Here is a 22683-nt window from a genome sequence, read left to right as displayed (position 1 = left end):
TTTTCCCAAAGAAACGCCCCGTAATAAATTGTTAATTATGCTTCATACCTCATCAGCTGGTGTTGTAGTAGTTGATGTCACTGGATAAGGAACTTTAAAAGGTTCCTGTAAAAGCTTTTTGCTTAGCGATCGTGTCACTATAGAAAGAGTAAACACAATACATTACTCACAGAATCAAACTGTTCACTACATTAATATGTTGAGCTAAGGGCTGTGAGAGTCAACTGATGACAAATACCACAGGTAACAATTGACAGTCGAGATGATTCAGGTTTTTTATTGCCCAATGCATTGTGTTATTGCCATAGCTCCACGTTATTGCCCCAAGCAGTGTGGCAGTATATATACCAATTGACAGTTAGTACCTGTTTTCTCTGGTTGAATGTCGCTCGTTTTGTCTTCTGAATCTTTTGTATCATCTGCTTTCTTACTCTCTGGTGTGCCAGGTAATTGAGGTGAGGCTAGGTCACTAGGATCAAGAGAAGAAAAAAATGGATTGGATTTGGTTGGTGTAATGTGCACATGCTGTAGTTCAAGCAGTTTGTTCATTTGTCAGTATTAAAGAAGATCTCCTAGAAATTAAACAACCCACACACTTCTGATTTGGTATATGTTTATCCCTGTTCCAACTTTTGGATTAATTTCTCAACATTTTTCTTTCTGATAAATTCTTTAAAAGATGTGATTTCTTATTCTTCTCGTTCTCAACAATTCAACTACCGTTGAATCTTGATAACTCAAACCTTCAATAACTCGAACCTCCCGCTAACTGGAACCTTTTTCGATTCCCCTCCAGGTTATTTTCTTACTAATTGTACCCTCGGTAACTCAAAATCCCAATATCTCCAACCTTTTTCGATTTCCCTTGAAGGTTTGTGTTATCGGGATTCAACTGTACAACAGAAACTTGAGGTGGTTCAACTTACACGCACAGGATCAAAATTAATAGGCTCTAATAAAACAATACTGTTTCCAAATTGGGCAAAGTGACTTTGCTCCGACAAAAAGGCTAACATTGCTCAAAATGTCAGCCTTTACCTTAACCAACTTTTGGTTGACAATCAACTGAGAGTTTTACTTGCCTCCTGATGCAGCACAATATAAAACATACATTATCATGGTATGTCTGTATTACCTGGTAAAGGATACACAGCTTTCTGTATCTTCATCACTTCCATCCTGGAAAAAATGAGAAAATGAAATTAAAAATGTCAGCTTTTTACAACAGACCATAATTATACAGACTTTGAGGGGCCTATAACACTTGTCCTTCAGTCTCATAACTGTCATTCTAAAAGAATTTAAAAAGAGTATCCCTAGTCCCACTGGATGAAATGTTTGCTTATACAGACATTGATGAGTCCCAAACAACACTCTAGGTCATACTGTAGTTCCACAATGGATCAAGAACAGTTATAAATGTAGCATATCGCCCAAGAATACAGCACAAGGACCTTAAGTAAGCAGGCTTGAACACCAGATGTCTAGATCAGACTACTGAAGAAAAGACATTAGTCTACAAGTCTGTTGTGAAATAGCTATACACATGTATGTACCTCTTCCTGATCAGGGTTATATTCTTCATCAGAGGATGACTCTGGAAGATCTAACTCTGTGAAGTGAATCTTCTGCAAACAATAATAAAAACAAATATTTTGCTGATTTTTGTCTTGGAGATTAAGAATAAAGAATTAACTCTTTAATAACTAATTAAAAATAACAAGTTCATATAGCACACCTACAAAATTAACACCCTGATCGTACAGTGTACATGTAAGCTATTTTATTATTCAGAGATATTATTGAAAATGTTTGATGTTTGAGTCAGACTCACTTCCGGACGTGCAGTGCTAAATTCCTACATACAGTGTACATGTAACTAAACAAACCTGTGGCTTTCCCAGTTCATAATAATTATAAATCAAAGATTGATATTTGACATCTTATGATCAGTATACAAAACCTGATGTTTGTGGTTGTAAAGATCAAGGTTCTAGGTATGTAAAGTTCAAAATGAATTTCAGTTAAAAATGATGTTCTTACTAGTTGGATTTGTATTTTTCTTTGTTTAAGGTTTATGATCATTGTAATTCTGTAGGAAAATACAAATCAAACTAGTTTGAAATTATTTTGACCTAAAACTCATTTTAAACCACACCATGTCCATTAAAACTGGACACAATTTAAAATGTTATCTCTCAAAAACTGAAATTTATTAATACCTGTACATATTAATATAATCCTCATCTGAATCTGAAAGAGATACTTCAATGATATACATGTATATGTAGACAGTTCATGTAGCAAATAAGAGCGAAGTAGCCCACACTTTTCGCTGGGCATTGGCGGTTGTTGAAAGCACTAACAATTACTAATGCAATAAAATTACAATTAGCTGATTAGTTTTCCAAACAATGGAAACCATACTTTTTTCCTTGAGGCCCTCTTTGTTCTTAACTCTTTTATGGGAGACTGGGATGCCTGAAAAAGAAAAGGCTGAATATCACAGATGCAAGTTCATGTGTGCAACACTGTTTACATTATTATTTTTGTTAATTTACTTTGTCCTCCCTTCGTAGTACTTTGTTCTCATAATCTCAAAAACTGTTCCCTAAGATATTTTGCCTGTTCCCTGGTTTAAATTTACCTCGTTCTCCAAAACCCCTGGAAGACCGTCACATTTGGTACAAGGCACTGGCACATGAAATCCTGCTTGCTATGCAAGCTACAGTAAGTAAGAAATTTCATGTCCTCAATTAAATTATGTAACATGCTTGTTAGGCTAACATAATGTTCACTGAAAATTGTTAACATTATAGTTTGCATTTTATAAAAATAAAATCTCACCAAGATAGCAATTGGATCTCCTTGATTTGTCTGTTTGCTCTTTGCTCTGGTCATTTTAGGTGCCTAGTTAACAGTTCAAAATACTTTTATTAAATCCATATTTTTTTGTCTTTAGAATGAAATGTATTTTAAATAATACATGAAAGACTGTCACAGTTTATACATAACACACTCTACTCTAACACTCTACTTACAAAGTCAAGTTCCACACCAAGGTCTCCTAGGTTACTGTCTGAAGCAGCTTCATCCTGCTCATCTTCAAGTTCAGCAGCCACACTTTTCACCATAGCAAGCACTCTTTTGTCTGATACAACATGCTGCCAATGCAAAAACAGAAAATGTTTAAAATGTAAACCAACTGGAATTAAATTCTAGTGAAACAATAGCCAATTCCCTCTATAGCGCACGCCTGGAGGGAATGCACGTTGCTGAGTCTCGCGCAAGATTTGATGAATACAACTACCGTGATTCCCTGCAGCGCGCGCGCTATAGAGGGAAAACGGGTATTGTGTTGATTCAGTGGGCAAGCTTAAACTACGGTGTTATTAAACTATCGGTAAGTATTGAGACGGAGACAAGGAATGACTCACTTGAATCTATTACAAACCATCTGCTGTCATAAGGAATTACTGTCCTTTTGCCTGTGAGTGGATTTGCTAACAAGCAGTTCCCTATAAACGTCTAAGGTTGAGTCATTTCGCTAACGAGCTGTAGGTCATTTTGGTAAGGAGAAACACTGAAATAATTTTGAAATCAGATTCTTTTAAGAGTTATAGTTGTCAATTTGGGTGATGAAGAGTTCACTCCCAACCGAGTTTGCACGCACCTTTTTGGCGTTCAAAAATTTCAAACGTAGTCACCCTTTGCTCATGCTTAAAGAATGAGAAATATAAAGGTTGTACTGTACTTTTAATCAACTTTCGGTCAAAGTCCTTTCGCTCGGACTAGGTTTTCTAGGCCTAGGTAGTTTATCAAACTGGATAACACATTAAGTTTTGTTTACAACTGTTGTGTTAGTGAATCCAATCGTAGGCGAAATGACTGGTTACCATCATAAGATTATGATTTTCAAACACACACATTATGTTAATTACTAAACTGGAAGACTCTTTGCTTGATTACATGGATTGTAAAACGACTATGTTTTTTTATACTCCACCAAGATTGATCAGAAAAAAAGATTTAACTAGGCTCCTCTGCGAAAACAATGTAAGCTTACTATTAAGTAACCATCTAAGAACTTAGGGGAGCTACACACACACACTTCTCCATTTATTATTAAATGGAGAAGTGTCAACACGTCGTCTGTAAACGCTAAAATGCTTTCGTCTTTATGTAGAAGGTAACACACATCTCACACCGTATACTTACGTGCAAAATACTCTTAACGTTGATTGTCGTTAAGTTGTTCTTTGCTGCATTCTGTTCCAACTTTTCATCTAAGTCATCTATTTCTTGTTGCTCTTCACAAGGAAGATTGGGGGGTTCATTGGTAACATTTGACGTGTCCTCTGGGTTCTTGTGTTGTCCATCGTTTTCATTCGATTTTGCTTTCTTTGCGCCCTGATTTTCATCTTTTTTTCTCTCCCTCTTTCGCTTCTTGCTATTACCAGCTTTTGGCATCTTAATACACCAATTCTCACTCTTTTCTTAGCGATTCTTCTTCGAGTTGTTCTAATGGAGTACGTGCCGCCATTTTTCATAACATTACCCATAAACCCTTACGAGTGGCCCTGGAATCGTCCCCCGCAGGACCCCCCTGCAGCTTGTGGCGTTTGCGGCTAAGCACCGCGGGGCATTGGTACCAAACGTGACGTAACGCCGAAACCCATGAACACAAACATGGCGGACTTTAGGTAGGAGGAGCACAAAGCGGCGATAAGCTTGAATATCAAATGAACTTTTGTCGGTTTTCCTTCGTAGGAGTAGCTAAAAGTTTTTTAATTCTCCAAGTAAGTTTCTAAAATGTCTGGAGAACACACACCAAGCTTAAGCGACGAAGAAGAAGACGACTTAGATTGTACAAACTCGCAGCCTCAACTACCAGAACTGCAAGACACCTTGTCAAAATGGACAAACTACTTGCACGGATGGCAAGAGAGATGGGTGGTTTTGAGCGGCGGTACTTTGTCCTACTACAAATCAGAGTACGATACAGCGTTTGGCTGTCGAGGATCTATGAGTGTGGCAAAAGCTACCATACAAGTAAGTTCGTTCATATATATTAGAAACTGGTCCGTGAATAAGATTTAGCTTATTAGAGAGCTTTACAAATCCAATATAATCGAAGTTGCTAAACTTAAACATGACAGATATGGCAAAAGAATGTACGCAGATTCTTGATTCGAGAGATTAGTGCCCTTGAATCAATAGAAATGGTTGAAATATTTCAAAACGTCGCCATGATTTCGGAATTCCGTAACAATCGGAACGAAGCAGAACATGTTTTTGCTTTCGGGATGCGTTTTGACACCCATGCATTCATTACTGTATTATTTTTCATTTTTGTTAGAAGAGATTTTAATCCCATCTTGCTCGCATATGGCTTTTTATTCTTAAGAATTATTCAATGTGTTTTCTTGCGGGTGCTATAAAATCAAAATTATACATCAAAAACCCCGAAATCCCGACATTCAGCCATGCTTTAGTCACAAGTTTGTAATTTGATGCTACCGCATGCTTGCTTTTTAATGTTGTGAAATTTGAAGCCTACGCATTGGATTTTTTTGTGTTTTATTCTTTTCTTAGTTGTAATATGAAAACACCTATAACCACAAAATCCCCTCTTTTGTTTTGGCCCTCGTCCTTCCGTTCTCCTTGTGTTCTCCTCCGGTTCTGGGGTCGTCTGGTCCGTGCGGTTCGGTCTGGGGGGGGTGTGGGGGGGTCGCACGTCCTCCCCCACACCGGGACTCTGGGCTTGCGACGTCTGGCGGAAGCCCTCCGGTCAGGGGGGTGGCTGTTTCCTTGGCTCTCGTTCACTGTCAGTGTAGTAAAAACTGTTTTAATTCAATTTTTACCTGCTTTAATTTAATGTTATTTTTCTTATAATATAGAAAACATAACATTATATTATAATAAAATTATAATAATACTTCAAGTGGTTGTATAAGCATAGTATTTAAATTTATATGGACTGTAAAGTGTGGGAACTCCAAAAGGTAGTCAGGGGTTACATAAAGAGGTTTTCAGACTTCAGGATTTGTCAGACATGAAACTGACTGAGCTTTAGTTAAGGCTGAGAAAGTGGCCTTTAAGTAAGATAATGATGTGATTGTTTGACAGGTTATAAGGAGTTAGAAACTATATTTGTTGTAATAAATATTTGTTGTCTTTTACATTGTCTGTTTTGCTAGACAATACTGGATTTAAAATAGTGGTAGATACATGTATATTAATGATGTAGTACTTGCAAATTTCAGAATTTAATCTACAGTATAATTGATTTTCCTTTTAACAGCCTCATGAGTTTGATGAGTGCAGGTTTGATGTGAGTGTCAATGATTGTATGTACTACTTGAGAGCACCTGATGTAGAAACACGTCAGAAATGGGTGGATGGACTAGAAGCTGTCAAGGTAGGTACATGTCAGCATTTATATTCAGCTAAAAGGAGATCTTGTACATATGTACGTTATGGTTTTAATTAGGTTTTGGCTTGAAATGTTTCAATTCAGCTTGCTTTTCAATTCCCCTTGTCTCGTGTTCATTAAAATATAATTGAAATGAAAATCAAACTTGTTTGAAACATTTCAAATTTTTAAATATTAAAATATCTCACAATTTATTTGAGCCACAACGTATTATAACAAATGTGTTATTACCTTTGTTACTTTAGTAAATTCTTTTGTAATTGTTAGAAAAGTAACATTAATTTTTAGCACTAGATCTTTCTCACAAATCGGGCCATTTGTAATGTAACCGTGGCACTTGGGATACCAGAGGGGTTTGTTGCGGTCATGTTGTTTAGTTCCAGTATTGGTGGTCTTCACACCCTGCGGTGAAGGTCCTACACTCACACTGTATTTATCTTATTCTGGAAAGCATCTCTATTCTCCTTCATGGCCCAGGAGAGGGTGGGGTGTTGGGTCTTCAACCCAATGTGCCTTACCAGCCCGGCATTAAACTTCTCAGGCTGTGTTCACACTTGATGCCTAGGCACAGTGCCTGAGTACGATTCTCACGGGATACTAAATGTGAACATGCTATTTTTTCAAGTACCCAGGTCATAATTTGGGCACAGGGTCTTATCCTTGTACCTTGGTCACTTAATGATACTTGGGTACTTTGGTTTTCTGTGTGTGAACAAGACGCTATTTTTTTCAGTGCTTACATGTAGGTACCAGTGCTGGGGCACTAAGTTTGAGCATGGCCAAAGAGGCACAAAATACACTGTACATGTTAATGTAGATCAAGCATTATATGTTGTTAAGATGTAAATTTTTCTCTATCAGGCTGCAGAGTCTGGCTATGGTTCAGAGTCAAGTCTCAGGAAAGGTAGCTCCATGCTTTCACTGTCATCTGTCACAAGTTTGTCGACAACGGCATCATCCTCTTCTTTCAAGGTACCAATGATAGACGTTTTATTGTTATGTACGTTGCTGATACAATTTGATTTTTATACTGATACTAGATAAAAAAAATTAATGTAGAGTCATGTGCATCAGAAAATATTCTTATTACCTTATTCTTACTTCCTTTTGTGATTTCAAAATAATCCCAAAATTTAATATGCGCGAAGAAAACATTGCGCAAAATTAAGGCACGCAAATATTAATACCATATTTTAATTGAATCAAAAAAATTAAAAACTTTAACTGCAACTTTTTATCCTTGAAAATATCTTTCCGTCTTTTTTTACTAGCGCCATTCCTCCAATTACTGTTTTCTTTAGATTGTAAATCGGACAAAACCTCTTAAGAACAGACACCAAAGTTTCCGTTTTCAGACTCCTTGTAGTTACGTTAAACCAGACCTTTGTATATGCATGTTCAGAAGTTCCTTAGTCTTTGATGACTAAGCCATAAAACACCGACAAAATCGCGAAATTTAATACACTTTTGCTCTGTTTTTTGCAATGGAGAAAGTTAATATTTGCAAAATTCAGCTCATACATACATACATACATAAACTTTATTTAAGTGTCTATGGTATTTAGCTAAAGAGCTAATTGGGGACACTAAAATTAATATACAAATATAAAAATACTAATATTATATAAATAGATATAAAATATAAAATTCGCTCCCGAATTGTGACAAAATTAAGGCACGAAAATTAGCAAGAATAACAAAAAGGAGTTTTAAAGAAGCAAAGTAATTTATTAAAGTTCACAATGTAAAAGCTATTGACATTACCTTTGACAGAAAGGAAGAGGCTTGCGTGAGAAGCTGATGGAACTGGAGACATTTAGGGACATTGTTTGTCAGCAAATAGACACTCTTCAGAGCTACTTTGATGCTTGTGCTGGAGCAGGTGGAAATCACAAACAAACTCCTCATGTTGATGGCCATGACCCTGATATCTTTGGCAGCAATGATGGATGTAAGTCCTGTTATATTAACAAACTATCTCCAACAAATTATAGTGTGTACATGCCCCTGTAATCCTTGGTCGAAGGTCCTTTCCCATTGCTCTTGAAAATCCTATTTGTGAGTAGTGTGAAAAGAAAAGAATTAAGTAGATGTTCAGATCTGTACAGACAATACAATAATATTGCTGCATAACATTTTAAGTTTCTTTCTTGAGCTGTAAAATCTTGGAGTTCAGAAAATGCAAACATTTTTTATAGATATCTTACCTTTTCACATTTCCATCTCTCATGAAACCCACCAATCTAATGGAAAGCTTATATAATTGCAGTGGATCACGATGCTGATGATGAAATGGACGAACTTTCGACTACTCCTACACCTGCCTCAATAAATCAAATGGCTGGTAACCTAGGCAACAGGAGAGCAGCATCTGATAGCTTAGACAATCCAGCAGCAGTGCTATCTATTGCAAATGCCAAAGGGGTTGATTTCAGGGGGGAGTCCATCACCTTCAAAGCAACTACAACTGGGATCTTGGCAACTCTTCAACACTGTATTGATATCATGAACAAGAGAGAGGACCACTGGCAGAGGAGATTGGATAAGGTAAAGAGTCTCGTCTTAGATACCATTCTTTTAAGCCCATGTATTTCTGTTTTTTTATATAAATTGACCAAACAAAGCAGTTGAAGGGTTAAAGTGATAAGCAAAACTATGAAGCTCAGATGTACTGTTCATACTAGCTTATTTGCAGAACAAGTTTGGTAGTTCTTAGTATAAAGTCAACTGAGCGCTTGTTGTTACAGTCACAATCTGTATATCAGTTTAGAACTAGTTGTTAAAAAATCAACAGTTGTCACAGAATTATACATGCACACAATCATTTTAATTCACAGACTGACTTCTTTGCTTTTAACAGGAAATAGAGAAACGTAAGAAGGCAGAGGCAGCAATAAAATCAGCAGTTGTAAGTGCAAGGAAACAGGCTTTTATTGGAGGTCCAGATTTTGAGGTGAGGGAAATATGAATAAAATAAAGACTGATTTACATGGTACAGTTGGCTTGCGGCATGCTTACAACAGGCTTACGACATGAATTGTGTTGTGTCAATTGTCTTAAGTCGTGTCGTTTACAAGCATGTTGCATGATTGATCCATGTAAATCGGTCTTAAGAAAAAGCTGGGATCTCTTGCAAGCAACAAACTTTACATGGACTCTATAAAAGGGACCTGTGGCAGTGCATTTACTGAATTTCTCATTCTTGAGATCCATCCATCCATCTTTTCATCCATTGCAAGAAGGATGTTATGTTACATGGTGTTCTTGCAGACAACAACAACAAAACCATGAAACAAGTGTACCTTTTCCCTGGCTGTCTAGATGCCTGTCTAAATACATATCAATTGAGATCTTTGTGGTGGTGTTTCTTTCAAAGAACCTCTAATCCAAGGAGTTTACTACATTAATGCAATGCATGTACATCATTGAATATTTTTCTTATTTTTCATATTATTATTGGTTTTAATGCATGGATAGGAAGGACCACACAGTGCTTTGAATGAAGAAGAGTTTTATGATGCAATAGAAGTTGCTCTTGATCGCCAGGATGAGGAAGATGCCATCAAAGTGAGTTTGTTTTCCTATTCTGATCTGCATGAGTGTCGCAAGTGTCCAGGTGTGCTTGCAATTAATATAGAGATGAAACTGTAAGCTCTCACTAATAACCTGACTTATCAACAGGTTTATTTTTTCACTTTTTAAATGTTAAAGGGATGCTGTCACCAGTTTCACTTCAAAAACTCCAGAGCCTAAAAACATATGGAATCTACAAATAGTGGTCCAATTTTGTTAAAAATCACCATGGAAGGGCATGAAGTGATATTGTGATGCATTGGGAACTTAAGATCTCAACTTGAAAAAGTCGGGCTGATTTTTTTTAGTTTCGTCCTTTTGGATTGGAAAAACACCTAACAATTGTTCTGGCTCCCTTCTTCCTTCAGCATTATATCTTCATCTTGATGTACAAGGTGAATTTCATGTACGAGAAGACCTGTTCACCAATTTTAGTACCTATTACTGGAAAGCATTAAAAATCCCATGACAGTGTTCCTTGACTATGTTTTGAGTGTGTTAGAGCAATTGACCATTACGTCTCCTCGTTCATCTTGCAAGTAGGGGACTGAACTTGTTTATTGTGTTTTAGGATGATTTCCACGGAAGCACCTTTGTACCACCATCAGAACTGACAATAGAGGAACCCCCTCACAGATTAAAAACTGAGGTACACTATTTTAATAATTAATAAAACATGGTTACAAACAAAGCATGGAAGTTAAATACATAATAATCATACAGAATGAAGCTTTTGGTTCAAGTGATTGCAAAACAAAGCAGCACAATTTGCTTAAATAGTCATTTACTCAGCCTCAACAAAAAGGTAAAGACCTTTAAGGTGGCTCCATAGGGTTTTGAGATATTACGGCGCGCGCACAAGTGATACCCATCAAGAGATCATTTTCGCGTTATTTTTTAAACTAGTTAAATAAAAGCTGCCGAAATATTAAAAACAAGGACTAAAATATGTTGTGCATTATTCTTTTTTAAAAGAACGGCCTTTGTTTTTGAGCCATATCTACTCAAAAAGTCCTATTTTTTGGTGTGTTTATGGCTTTGATCTTAAATTTCTTTAATTTTCTTCGGTGAAATTTTTTTAAATTCTCCCAACGGATTGAATGTGATGAGAAGTAACTTTTAAAAACAAAAAAAGTAGGGGTTGTCCAGGTCGTTTTTGCGTTTTTGGTTATTTTGTGTTTTTTTGACTAAGCAAAAAAACTGGCTTACAAATTTTTTTAAAAAAACGGCAAAAAGGGCAGTTAAGTGCTACCGACTGGAATTTTCGAGAAAAAAATTTCAAAACTCCTAATTCGCAATTCTTCATATTCAGTCAAAAAAAACCCTTTGGTGAACTATTTACGAAAATGACATTTAAAATTTTCAAGGGGTTTTTATATTTGAGAAAATTGGCAAAAGGTTAAAAGGCCGTTTTCGCGTCCCCGCCGCCATAAAATTTTGTCGAATTTTTGTGGGTATTCAAAACACTCGTACGGAAAGAAGGTTGAACGTATGAAATTTATCTTTGGCAGGTATGCGGGGCATCCAATATACTATACAGAAACCTAAAAATATTGCAAAACGATGCAATTAAACAGATCTCTTTTAAAGTCCGAAAATTGGTATTTTGAGCACTTTGGTAAACACTTGAAACAAGGGTAACTTTGGTGGCAAAAATCGTGTCCTGGTACATCGAAATTTGGAATAAAAAATAAATCGGCGTCAAGTACTATTATGGTACTGTAACATATAAAAAATCCAGCCCGGGCAATTGAAAAACCACCCGTTGAGAGAAGTAAACGCATAGTGAATATTTCATGTATTGACTACAAAAATTGTCACGGTCACGCAACACTAGTAAACACATTTCGATCTGATTTATTCAATGTGTTTTAGTTTTGCTCACTTTGGCTACAGTTTATGCTCGAAAAAGTCTACCTATCTTATGTATAATTTACTGTTTTGTATTCATATAATAATTAATTTTAGAGGATGGGATAATTGATCTGACCGCAAAAATACAAAGGTCAAGTTTCGTGTCATATTTACCGACTTTGCCGCTCACACTGTGTAACTCGCACTGTGAAAGAAATAAAACAATTCAAAGCGAAATGTCTTCACAAAGTAGTCTCGAAGCGTGTCATATTTTATCCTGGTGGTTCTGTTTCATTAAATTACTAACTATTTAACACTGGTAAAAGTTATTTTTAGTTCCGGCTGTATCGATTCTGTAAAGTTTTTCGAATACCTCAGTCTGTGTGTCAACAACATGAATTTTGCAAATACAGTATGTGTTCATAAACAAGATGATGATCTTATCGACAAGCGTATCTATAGGAGAACATCGAAAACTGAAGCAACTGTGTTCAACTGCTTGTATATTTTCCTTTAAAGAGTGCGGGTCCTCGACTTGATATTATACGCCAGAACTGATACATGTACATGTTTACCAAGAACTGCAAGAACTGGAATTAGACGTCTGTCTGAATGTCTGTTGATTTCCTGTTTAACAATAACAATAAAAAAAAAACACTCTTGACTATAAAGCAAAAGATACTATACCACCAGCAGCAGCTTACCATACATGTCCAAACATAACAAGTAACGATTCTCGGCTGGTTGAGCAAATACCAAACACATTCGAAAAGGCGAACTCCACAGCCGTTGTCAGCCGTCGTCACGCTCTCCCCTTCGCTCCACTGTTCCCAAGCTGTCTGCCTTTCTCCCGTTTGCAATTTTTACACAGGTTCTCTGTCTTTTTACTGCGGCATTCACAACCAATCTCGACTCACTCTTTGTACCTCCAGACTCTTAAAATCAAATTCCATCCTTTGGATAGCGGGGAAAGGGAAGGTTTTATACGGGTGTTGGGTGGGGGTAGGGGGGGGGTAGGGGGTCAAGGATTATTTTGTCATTGATCTTATCGTCCCACAAAGTGACTGACCAGATTACCAGAATTGCAGAAGTAATCGTTACCTTAAGGTTGCTATTTTTAGCGGCTACTTATTTAAGCCATTTTTCTGAGCAAGATTTAGTGACTATTTAATTTAGCGATTTCAGAATGTGTTTTTTTAGGCCAGGCCCTTGTGTGGGAAATGGTCTAGGCAAACTCAGTTTCGAAGCAAAAACTGTGGCAGCTACAATTCTTTTGCAATGAACTTAGACTAGCTGTTCCTGTTCCACAAGTGAGGAAAAGGGCTCTTTATGTGGTCCTGTTGCAAGAACTTGTCCAGGAATGTAGTTGCATGAATGCGGGACCAAGTTAAAATGCTCTGTGTTCTGTTGCGTCTGCAACTATTAAAAACAGTGGCGGATCAAGGGGAAAAGCCATTGGGCCCTGGTCCCCATTATTTTTAGGCTAAACCGAGGCCCACGGGACCAAGAAAAATCATCTTCAAGAGCTAATTTCAGGTAACGATGATTGGGGGCCCCACCTACCTAAAGGTCTGGATCCGCCACTGTTTAGTACACATAAGCTAGCTCCTAATAAATTGTCCAATACTAAGTGTCGTCGTACTAGCCGTGCAATTAAAATTACTGTTTTATATACCTCGAGTGACTTCTAGTACACGCATCTCCAAGCTACGTGAGATACGACAAAGAATTGTGCCAAAGTCTTTCTAACGTTGTGTGGCCCTCTGCATTTAATCGTCCCACATATCCTAAAATAAGGCAAGGGGCAAACCTTCAAATACTGAGAAGTGGAGACAGGAAATGATTTCCGACCAATTTTTTTCTGCAAGGTTGGTCCTTTTCTTCTCTCTACTACAAGGTTTTTTGTCGCTGTTGTTTTTTTTTTTTTTAAGTTAAACCTCTCTTCCTGAATTCCTGTCCACCTCAGTATCTGAGGGCCAACCCTTAGCTAGTTCCCAGGCTGCTGTCAGTACAACATACCTCAAGGGTGCAATATTTAACGGCTTCTAATTTTAGTGATTTGAGCGAGTAGCACGAAAATTGCTAAATTTAAAAGTACTCGCTAAAATTAGTCTTCGTCAAATTTAATACTCGTTAAATTTTAGTACCTCCCTCCCCCCTCCCCAAAGGAAAAGAAATTATAATCATAGTCGACATCAAAAATTCTTTTAAGAAATGGATATCGAAACTTTGTTCTTTCTGACAATGCCGTCTAGTGATTCTGTTCTTTTACTGAACATTTATTTCCATCTTAGCTATTACTTTATGAAATACTGGTTTACACTGGGTATCTTTTTTTCTAGGGCCTGCTGTTTTTTTTTTTTTAAATCTGAAAATCGCTAAATTACATTGTCGCTAAATCTTGCTCAAAAAAATCGCTAAAATTACTACCATCTTAAACCTTAGGGTAACTGATTACACCAGGTAATCTGGTCAGTCACTTCGTGGGACAATAAGATCAATGACAAAATAAACCTTGACCCCCTACCCCACCCCCACCCCCCCCACCCCCACCCAACACCCACATAAAACCTTCCCTTTCCCCGCTATCCAAAGGATGGAATTTAATTTTAAGAGTCTGGAGGTACAAAGAGTGAGTCGAGATTGGTTGTGAATGCGGTAAAAAGTCAGAGAACCTGTGTAAAAATTGCAAACGGGAGAAAGGCAGACAGCTTGGGAACAGTGGAGCGAAGGGGAGAGCGTGACGACGGCTGACAACGGCTGTGGAGTTCGCCTTTTCGAATGTGTTTGGTTTTTGCTCAACCAGCCGAGAATCGTTACTTGTTATGTTTGGACATGTATGGTAAGCTGCTGCTGGTGGTATAGTATCTTTTGCTTTATAGTCAAGAGTGTTTTTTTTTTTTATTGTTATTGTTAAACAGGAAATCAACAGACATTCAGACAGACGTCTAATTCCAGTTCTTGCAGTTCTTGGTAAACATGTACATGTATCAGTTCTGGCGTATAATATCAAGTCGAGGACCCGCACTCTTTAAAGGAAAATATAGAAGCAGTTGAACACAGTTGCTTCATTTTTCGATGTTCTCCTATAGATACGCTTGTCGATAAGATCATCATCTTGTTTATGAACACATACTGTATTTGCAAAATTCATGTTGTTGACACACAGACTGAGGTATTCGAAAAACTTTACAGAATCGATACAGCCGGAACTAAAAATAACTTTTACCAGTGTTAAATAGTTAGTAATTTAATGAAACAGAACCACCAGGATAAAATATGACACGCTTCGAGACTACTTTGTGAAGACATTTCGCTTTGAATTGTTTTATTTCTTTCACAGTGCGAGTTACACAGTGTGAGCGGCAAAGTCGGTAAATATGACACGAAACTTGACCTTTGTATTTTTGCGGTCAGATCAATTATCCCATCCTCTAAAATTAATTATTATATGAATACAAAACAGTAAATTATACATAAGATAGGTAGACTTTTTCGAGCATAAACTGTAGCCAAAGTGAGCAAAACTAAAACACATTGAATAAATCAGATCGAAATGTGTTTACTAGTGTTGCGTGACCGTGACAATTTTTGTAGTCAATACATGAAATATTCACTATGCGTTTACTTCTCTCAACGGGTGGTTTTTCAATTGCCCGGGCTGGATTTTTTATATGTTACAGTACCATAATAGTACTTGATGCCGATCTATTTTTTATTCCAAATTTCGATGTACCAGGACACGATTTTTGCCACCAAAGTTACCCTTGTTTCAAGTGTTTACCAAAGTGCTCAAAATACCAATTTTCGGGCTTTAAGAAAGATCTGTTTAATTGCATCGTTTTGCAATATTTTTAGGTTTCTGTATAGTATATTGGATGCCCCGCATACCTGCCAAAGATAAATTTCATACGTTCAACCTTCTTTCCGTACGAGTGTTTTGAATACCCACAACAATTCGACAAAATTTATGGCGGTGGGGACGCGAAAACGGCCTTTTAACCTTTTGCCGATTTTCTCAAATATAAAAACCCTTTGAAAATTTTAAATGTCATTTTCGTAAATAGTTCACCAAAGGGTTTCTTTTGACTGAATATGAAGAAATGCGAATTAGGAGTTTTGAATTTTTTTTCTCGAAAATTCCAGTCGGTAGCACTTAAAAAGGTATCACATCTATGCCAAATTTTAAGGAATTTCACCGAAGGAAACTCTAGTAAATACCAGGAGAAAATTTCTATTTTCGCCCGAATAACAATTACGTCATCAGAATAGAAATTGTCCAAGATCGCTATTTGAGCATGCGCGAACTTTCAAACCATCAGAAACCATACGAGTTAATGTGTAAAGACGATCGTTCCCCGTTGTTGTCGGTTTTTGTGCGAATATCTGTTAACACAAAGGTTAGTTAGAGACATACCTTAATTGTTTATGTAGCAGAATCTCTGAAATTCTGCTCGAAGTATTTCACAATCGCGGAGACTATTCTTTATTTTCTCTTTTGCTTTCGATCGTATGAACTTTACAAAAGCGGCCAGAAGCACCGCGGACGTTGTAAACACCTTTTTAGGGTGTTGTAAACTCTTTTATCTGCTCAACACAGGAAAGCACGGGTGTTGTTTCTTTGGCAGGAAGCAAGTCTCGCGTTTTCTCGCCGAAAATTTAACGCTCGCGTGAAGCCGCCATGTTTGTTTTGATTTGCCGGCATTTCAAGCTCGTACCCATTCTTCGCTCGGTCAGGAAACCCTATGGAGCCACCTTAAATGTACAAATTTAAAAGTACCGGTGCATTTATTTAAATAGCACTGTTTGTGTAGAAAGGTGTTTTGGGACTTAGAAATACCCGGTAGTCTTAGTTCACAGTTACCAACCATGTAGCTGTTACTGGTACATGTATTTATAGAGCAGAATACAATGTATTTCATGGCCATGTTATAAATAACAAGAAGCTTTTAGAGCTTAAAACTGCGCTGGTCAGGTGACCAGCCTAGAGGAGTCTTGTGGGGAGATCCAAAAATGCCCCCCCCCCCTCCCATCCCCATTACCTGCGTCAAAAAATGTCGCAACTGGCAAGCAAATGGTAACAAAAGACCTTGTGTGACATTTCATGGTTGACTAGTTCCATCTGCAATTAATTATTTTTCTTGTATGCTAATGCTAACCAGATTCCCACAATCCTAATCTGTGAAGCCAGACAATCTATTAAATCAGCATCCAGTGTTGTATCGAATTAATGTTTAAATGCTGAACAATCGTTCCTAGAATGTTCCTAGAATGGAGTATTGAAGCAAAGATTTAAATCAAATTTGAGAAGAACACTTGAGCTGTTTTTAGCAGAGTGAAGAAAGAAAAATACATTTCGCTTAGAAATTGAATATTTCACACTAGACATGCTAAATGAAGAGCAAAGGATTTGTAAATTTTTCATAAGTAGCTGAATAACATTGCGTGACTGGTCGATCACAATCAATGTCTTGTGAAAGTGAAAGTTGTCATGTCAGCACATTCTTTGACAAGAACGTAATAGTATTTACGCACAGTATCAAGTCCGCTAAAATATATTCTTCTTTCATAGCATGAAAATTTAGTATTTTCTTTGAGTCAAACACTAAAAAACGAACATTTTACATTAAATATGCTAAGTAAAGACCTTATTTTCGTAAAGTTTCCAAAGGTAACTGATTTATAGCTTCGAGACGTTGTATGACACAAGGCTTGGCCGAGCGTGGGCATCAGTCTACTCACCGACAAAAAAAAAGCTGTGCAGAGCAAGAACTGCGCAGCACAGTTAACTAGCATTAATGCAAGTTCCTTTCTTGTAATAAAAAGTGACTGTTCTGGTAGCTAGCTTAACTTGACAATCCTGCCTCAGTTTCAAATATGTTACTGGTTCATAATGTAGCCTGCACTATCGAGTTATCAGTGCCTGCAGAAACTATGAAGATCATGAAAAAAGCGCAGGAGTTGCTTGAGGCAATAGTATCTCTAGCTCCTTAAATTCTCCCCAAACTTCTGAAGTGCACCATGACTTGATACTACACAGCTAAAAGCAGGAACCAATTGTTTTATAACATTGTCGGCGAAAATGTATATCAAAACCCACACAAGAAAAAGAATTTTCTGGTGAACAGATTTGCTCACTCCATCATCACTATATTTTGGCTCCACTAGCTATACTAAAATTATTTTTGGTGATTACTGTAAGTTATATTACTGATTAAGATGCTTGATGTGACATATTTTCTTTTGACAGGTTGATACTAAGGTAAAGGAGAGCTTGCAGATAGTTTTAGAAAATGTGGACCACAATTGGAACTTAGTGTATGAGGAAGGAGAAATGAAGGTACAAACTTTCAGTGTTGCAGTTGTTTCATCTACTCTTTAGTGGTTTCATTTTTAAGCCCAGTCAGGCATATGGGTTGTGAGAGGAAAGGACATGATCGTTGTTGCATTTTAGTAAATCCTCCATCTTACATTTCTTGTAAGCTTTGTGCTTTAATTTTTAATGAACAGTTCTGACCTGCCAGCTTGATGGCTTAGTGCAGAACGTATTATTTTTACTCTTGAAATGGTCTCTCTAGTGGGAATAAGGTTAAATTCCATTAAGAACCCCAGTGTTACAAATAACACTACAGGGACTTCCCAGGTCAAACACCTGACAAGATCAGCTAATGATTTGATGCATGTTGTTGGAGTATAACCCATTGGAATTCAATGTTTACTTTTGCCTTGAAATTTCAACTGGGAACCGCAAATGTACAGACTAAGCAATTTGGAGTGTGTACAATGTATGTTGTGTGAAGAAGAGCACGAGTACTGTAATTATTCGGCATCCAGGTGTTAATTTTATTATTCTAGCTTAAGAGAAGGCACATAATTGGGGACAGGGAGCTTATTTTTGTTTTTGTTTCTAAACGAAAAAGAGAACTATCGTTTGGAGGAATTTTTATGCCCAGGCGCGTAGGAGGGGGGTTCGAGGGGTTCGAACGAACCCCCTTTGGAGGTCAATAATGGAGGACTGAAAACAAAAACTGTTGATTTTCAGCTTCGTGCGAATAATGGGGGAATGGAAAACAAACTTTCAGTGTTGCAGCTTTTAAATTACCTTGCAAAAAGTCGCTAAAAGTATCGGGAAAGTATTAAATTGTAAGGAGAATAGGTACAAGTGAAATGCAAGAACCTTACATGAAGTTTAGAGTTTTACAAATAGTCCTGTAGTGAATAAGTAAGTGGCCTTGATATATCCTAGTGACCTAGTATTATATGAAGTTAAAATAATCCCATCGTTGTAGACGAAAGGCCGGGAATACAATTTTGGGGTACCCAGGTGATGCCTGTATTTAATGCATATTGACGCTTTGACGCTGTAGTACATTGACGGTGGAGCTGGGGGTTGGGGGGCTTTTATTATACTAAGCCGGGATGTATGTATGAACCTATCAAGTTAACAAACGCCAGAAATAATGTTGTTATGACTGAAAATACCTGTTATTTTACACTCCATCGAGTTTGAAATACTGACGTGCACATTGCTGAAAATAGCGTTTCCGGGCCTCTAGTTTTCAAATTATTCTGAGGGGACGAGGGGACATGCCCCCAGACCCCCTAGAGGCACGCGTCTTCGGCGCTCGTATTTAATAACCCCCCCCCCTTCCCCCCTTAATAAATATTCCTGTCAATACGAACACCCTTCCAAAAACCTCAGCTACGCGCCTGATGCCCTCGCACGGAAAAACAGTCAAGACACTTTGAACACAGTTAATTCGTAATGCAAGAGTGATGTGAGCAATCCAGAGATGATGATGTTGTTGTTGTTGTTAGGTGTACCGTCGTGACTATGAAGAGGGAGGAATAGTGCTGGATCCAATGAAGGCGATGCATATGGTGCAGGTATGTGTGTATTGTTGTTTGTTCTGCCTTTTTGTATAGTAATTTAAAAACACATAACACTGTAAGCTGGTTTTGCTGAACTTGAGTTAGTGTCATGTTTGCTTAAAGTTTTTGGTTCCACTAACAGGGTGTCACAGCAAGAGAAATGGCTAACTACTTTTTTGACAAAGATGTTCGAATGGATTGGGAAAGTATGTGCTATTATATAATTTAGCCAAGTTATTGAAAAATATTTATAAACAAATACTTTCCTTTAGTTACAAGTATTTCGACTTGAAGTGTTTGCCCCTCTAGAGAATGCTTCTTGTTATTTCAAAACAGGGGCTTGTCACGTGTAACTTGAGAAAATGGTGTCACAGGTTTTGTCCGTATGCCCATTGCCGGGTCTGTTGATGCCTGCATGTAATTATAAGATTTTAAATGGAAGGAACTAGATAACCCCTAAACAGGCTTCTATCGTTGATGCATCAAATTTTTGTTTGATAGTATTTTTTTTGTGCAGCCACACTGGAGTCTTCTAGAGTGTTGGAACAGCTGAGTGAGAGCACGGTGATTATGCATCAAATTTATAAACGAGTCTGGCCATCCTCCCAGAGAGACACTGTCTTCCTTTCTCACATCCGGGAAATACCATCGTATGATGCTGGGGAGAGAGGGGAGAACGAAGTGGGACGACCATGGATTGTTTGCAACAATTCTATGGATCACTCTGATGCACCGGTAAGGGTTTGTATTTTCCTAACTACATGTATTTATTCGTCTTTGAGGTTGACTTGAAAATTGTGAACATATTGCGGGATATTGCTGAAGTTACTATTATCACTCAGTTCCTACACCCCGAGTCTTGGCCATTTAAACACCACCAACAGAGGTTCTTTTTTGTCTTGTCTCGAACACTACAAGTGCTAAGGGAAAGAAATAACATAGCAACACTGGAGCGTTGAACATAACTTATAAACTTCTTGTTTAGTGTTCCGTTTTAGCGCTGAGTTCGCACCATGGGCTTATATCTACTGTTCCATTAATTATTTGTTTTCTTTCTTTCTTTTCTTTTCCAGACAAACAAGTTCGTTCGTGCTATGATTACAGTAGGCTTATTTTGTCAGACGTTTATTGAACCAAGAGAAGAGGGACAAAGGCTTACCCGAGATCATGTATCCTGCAAAATTACTTACACTGCAAATGGTAGGTATTCTGTTACGCCATGCACGGACCCGTTCAAGGTTCTGTAGAGAATACTAAACGTTTCAGCACTTCATTGTCCCACATATTAAAGTGCTCGTGAAAACGAAATGTTTTCCACATAAAGATTCTTGCTGCAAGGAATACCTTGCGCTCGCTTGCTGCGAAACTTTTAGCGATTAACGTAGTAAAGAAGCTGGGCAAATCCATATGAAGGAGTGTTTATATGTACAGTTTAACTTCACTTCAACAGCTAGGGCATAGTAAGAATAAACAATATAAGTGGAAAGGGTTGGAAATACATCATTCGATGCATTTTTCTCTTCCTTTTCATTGGTCGTGATCCAGCCCACCGTGATCTGCAAATAACTGCCTACACATAATAGTCTGCCCATGCGTAGTTGTGTCCAACGGCTTCTGAAAAAAAAAAAATAACGGCTCGTTTTCCTGAGTTGTCAAAGAACGAATTGAAAGTTCTACTGGGGTAAAAACAAGATTAGTGATCGAATAATGAAACAATTAATGAACTCGGTTATCGCAAAATATCGTGATTTGTCAGTGTCGCGCAGATCACGATAATTAGCTCAACCTCATTACACCTAACCTAATTATTAAATTGGTCAGGCTTTGCGTATATTTTATGTGTTTAGTCTTGTTAGCTTAGTATCGTGGTTCACTGTTTTGCTCTGTCTTTCTTCTTTCACAGTTAACCCTGGAGGATGGGCTCCACCTTCAGTAGTGCGAGCCGTCTCTAAACGTGAATACCCAAAGTTTCTCCGTAAGATCAGCACCTTCTGTCAAAATGCCTGCAAGGACAAGCCTATTACCATGTGAAAAGTCAGCGGTCTGCAGCAGAGGGGCATGCGGTCAGGAGAAAAGAAATCGGCGCCTCGGAAAGTTTTATACGTTGATCAAATGTAATTGCAAACCGAGCGAAAATTGTTTTAATAATCCATCTTGGAACAACAAGCGAACAACCTTGCCAACACGCTTGCTTGCTGTCCGATCAATACACGCCATGAGCCCATTTTCCGGTATTTGTGATGAAAGAAATCGATAAATGCCCATCAAAATAATTCCCAAGTAAATAACATGTATATGGAAGAAGACAAAAACAACGTTTTTCCATTTATCGAAACTAAACAAAATACACAAAGCAATTCAAAGCTTCCAATAACTTTTTAAATATCTTTTCATAGAGTATAAAGCTTACAAGAAAATTTGATTTGAAAGGCGTTGGCAGCTAGAATACGCATTTCCCTTTTAGAATAAACACCCAATAAGTTAACAAGAAATTTAAATTACAACCAGATACAAAAATGAATGTACAGCTTTTTACTTTTAACGCGAATAACAGATTACGCTAAACGTGATAAAAATGCAAATTAGAGAAATGACAGATTAACAATTTTTAGGTGTCTACTTATGAAGGGGACACTTATGTTGTACAAAAAAGTAAGCACTGTTAAGATCTTTATTGAATTGCGTTAAATGATAAAGAGAAGGATAATCTATTTTGCAACATAAAAAAAATAATTAGCTAAACAGGCAGACAGCGCAAGCACTATTTATTAAGGATTTGATAGACTGGAAGAAATTTGAAGGCGTGTACATAACATTCGTTTTCAACCAACTTCTGTGGACAATCAAAGTCAATGAACGAGGAAGAATTTTAAATAGATCATGTACATCTTGTAATAATAATGAATGTTAATAAATACAAGATACAGGTCTTGACGGGTCGAGTTGAA

General features: G+C 37.4%; 2 protein-coding genes and 1 long non-coding RNA gene across 4 annotated transcripts in view; 1 reads left to right on the top strand and 2 right to left on the bottom strand.

Moving 5' to 3' along the window:
* The window catches only part of LOC144659133 (uncharacterized), a 19530-nt gene extending 14838 nt beyond the window's left edge, over window positions 1-4692 (bottom strand). The window contains exons 1-8 of the mRNA XM_078519582.1: window positions 4219-4692; window positions 3042-3164; window positions 2848-2910; window positions 2428-2481; window positions 1557-1628; window positions 1136-1179; window positions 366-469; window positions 49-137 (exon numbers count right to left, since the gene is read on the bottom strand). Of these exons, the coding sequence (XP_078375708.1) occupies window positions 49-137; window positions 366-469; window positions 1136-1179; window positions 1557-1628; window positions 2428-2481; window positions 2848-2910; window positions 3042-3164; window positions 4219-4470 (801 nt within the window). The 5' untranslated portion in view covers window positions 4471-4692. The remainder of the gene's footprint in view (window positions 1-48; window positions 138-365; window positions 470-1135; window positions 1180-1556; window positions 1629-2427; window positions 2482-2847; window positions 2911-3041; window positions 3165-4218) is intronic.
* LOC144659144 (ceramide transfer protein-like) lies at window positions 4682-22683 on the top strand. Its single transcript, XM_078519591.1, has 14 exons — window positions 4682-5052; window positions 6305-6421; window positions 7298-7408; window positions 8210-8387; window positions 8706-8983; window positions 9297-9389; window positions 9914-10003; window positions 10581-10658; window positions 18114-18203; window positions 19682-19750; window positions 19878-19941; window positions 20253-20470; window positions 20809-20935; window positions 21639-22683. Exons 1-14 carry the CDS (start codon window positions 4813-4815, stop codon window positions 21764-21766), a joined length of 1881 nt encoding a protein of 626 aa, XP_078375717.1. The 5' UTR covers window positions 4682-4812; the 3' UTR covers window positions 21767-22683.
* Window positions 21138-22683, bottom strand: part of LOC144659189 (uncharacterized) — a 30943-nt gene continuing 29397 nt past the window's right edge. For both annotated transcript variants that reach the window (XR_013571867.1, XR_013571868.1), the window contains one exon: window positions 21138-21349. This is a non-coding gene — a long non-coding RNA (uncharacterized LOC144659189). The remainder of the gene's footprint in view (window positions 21350-22683) is intronic.

The sequence above is a fragment of the Oculina patagonica genome, chromosome 1, assembly GCF_052425735.1.
Source record: "Oculina patagonica isolate OP01 chromosome 1, crgOcupat, whole genome shotgun sequence".
In the NCBI taxonomy this organism is placed as follows: Eukaryota; Metazoa; Cnidaria; class Anthozoa; order Scleractinia; family Oculinidae; genus Oculina; species Oculina patagonica.
Note: the sequence above shows the minus strand (reverse complement) of the source record. Positions and strands in the feature narration are given on the sequence as shown.

Excerpts from the sequence above, each read along its gene's own strand:
- LOC144659144 (XM_078519591.1), top strand. The coding sequence starts at position 4,813 with ATGTCTGGAGAACACACACCAAGCTTAAGCGACGAAGAAGAAGACGAC. Across the intron at positions 5,053-6,304 it reads TGGCAAAAGCTACCATACAA|CCTCATGAGTTTGATGAGTG; the intron begins GTAAGTTCGTTC and ends TCCTTTTAACAG. Across the intron at positions 8,388-8,705 it reads CTTTGGCAGCAATGATGGAT|TGGATCACGATGCTGATGAT; the intron begins GTAAGTCCTGTT and ends ATATAATTGCAG.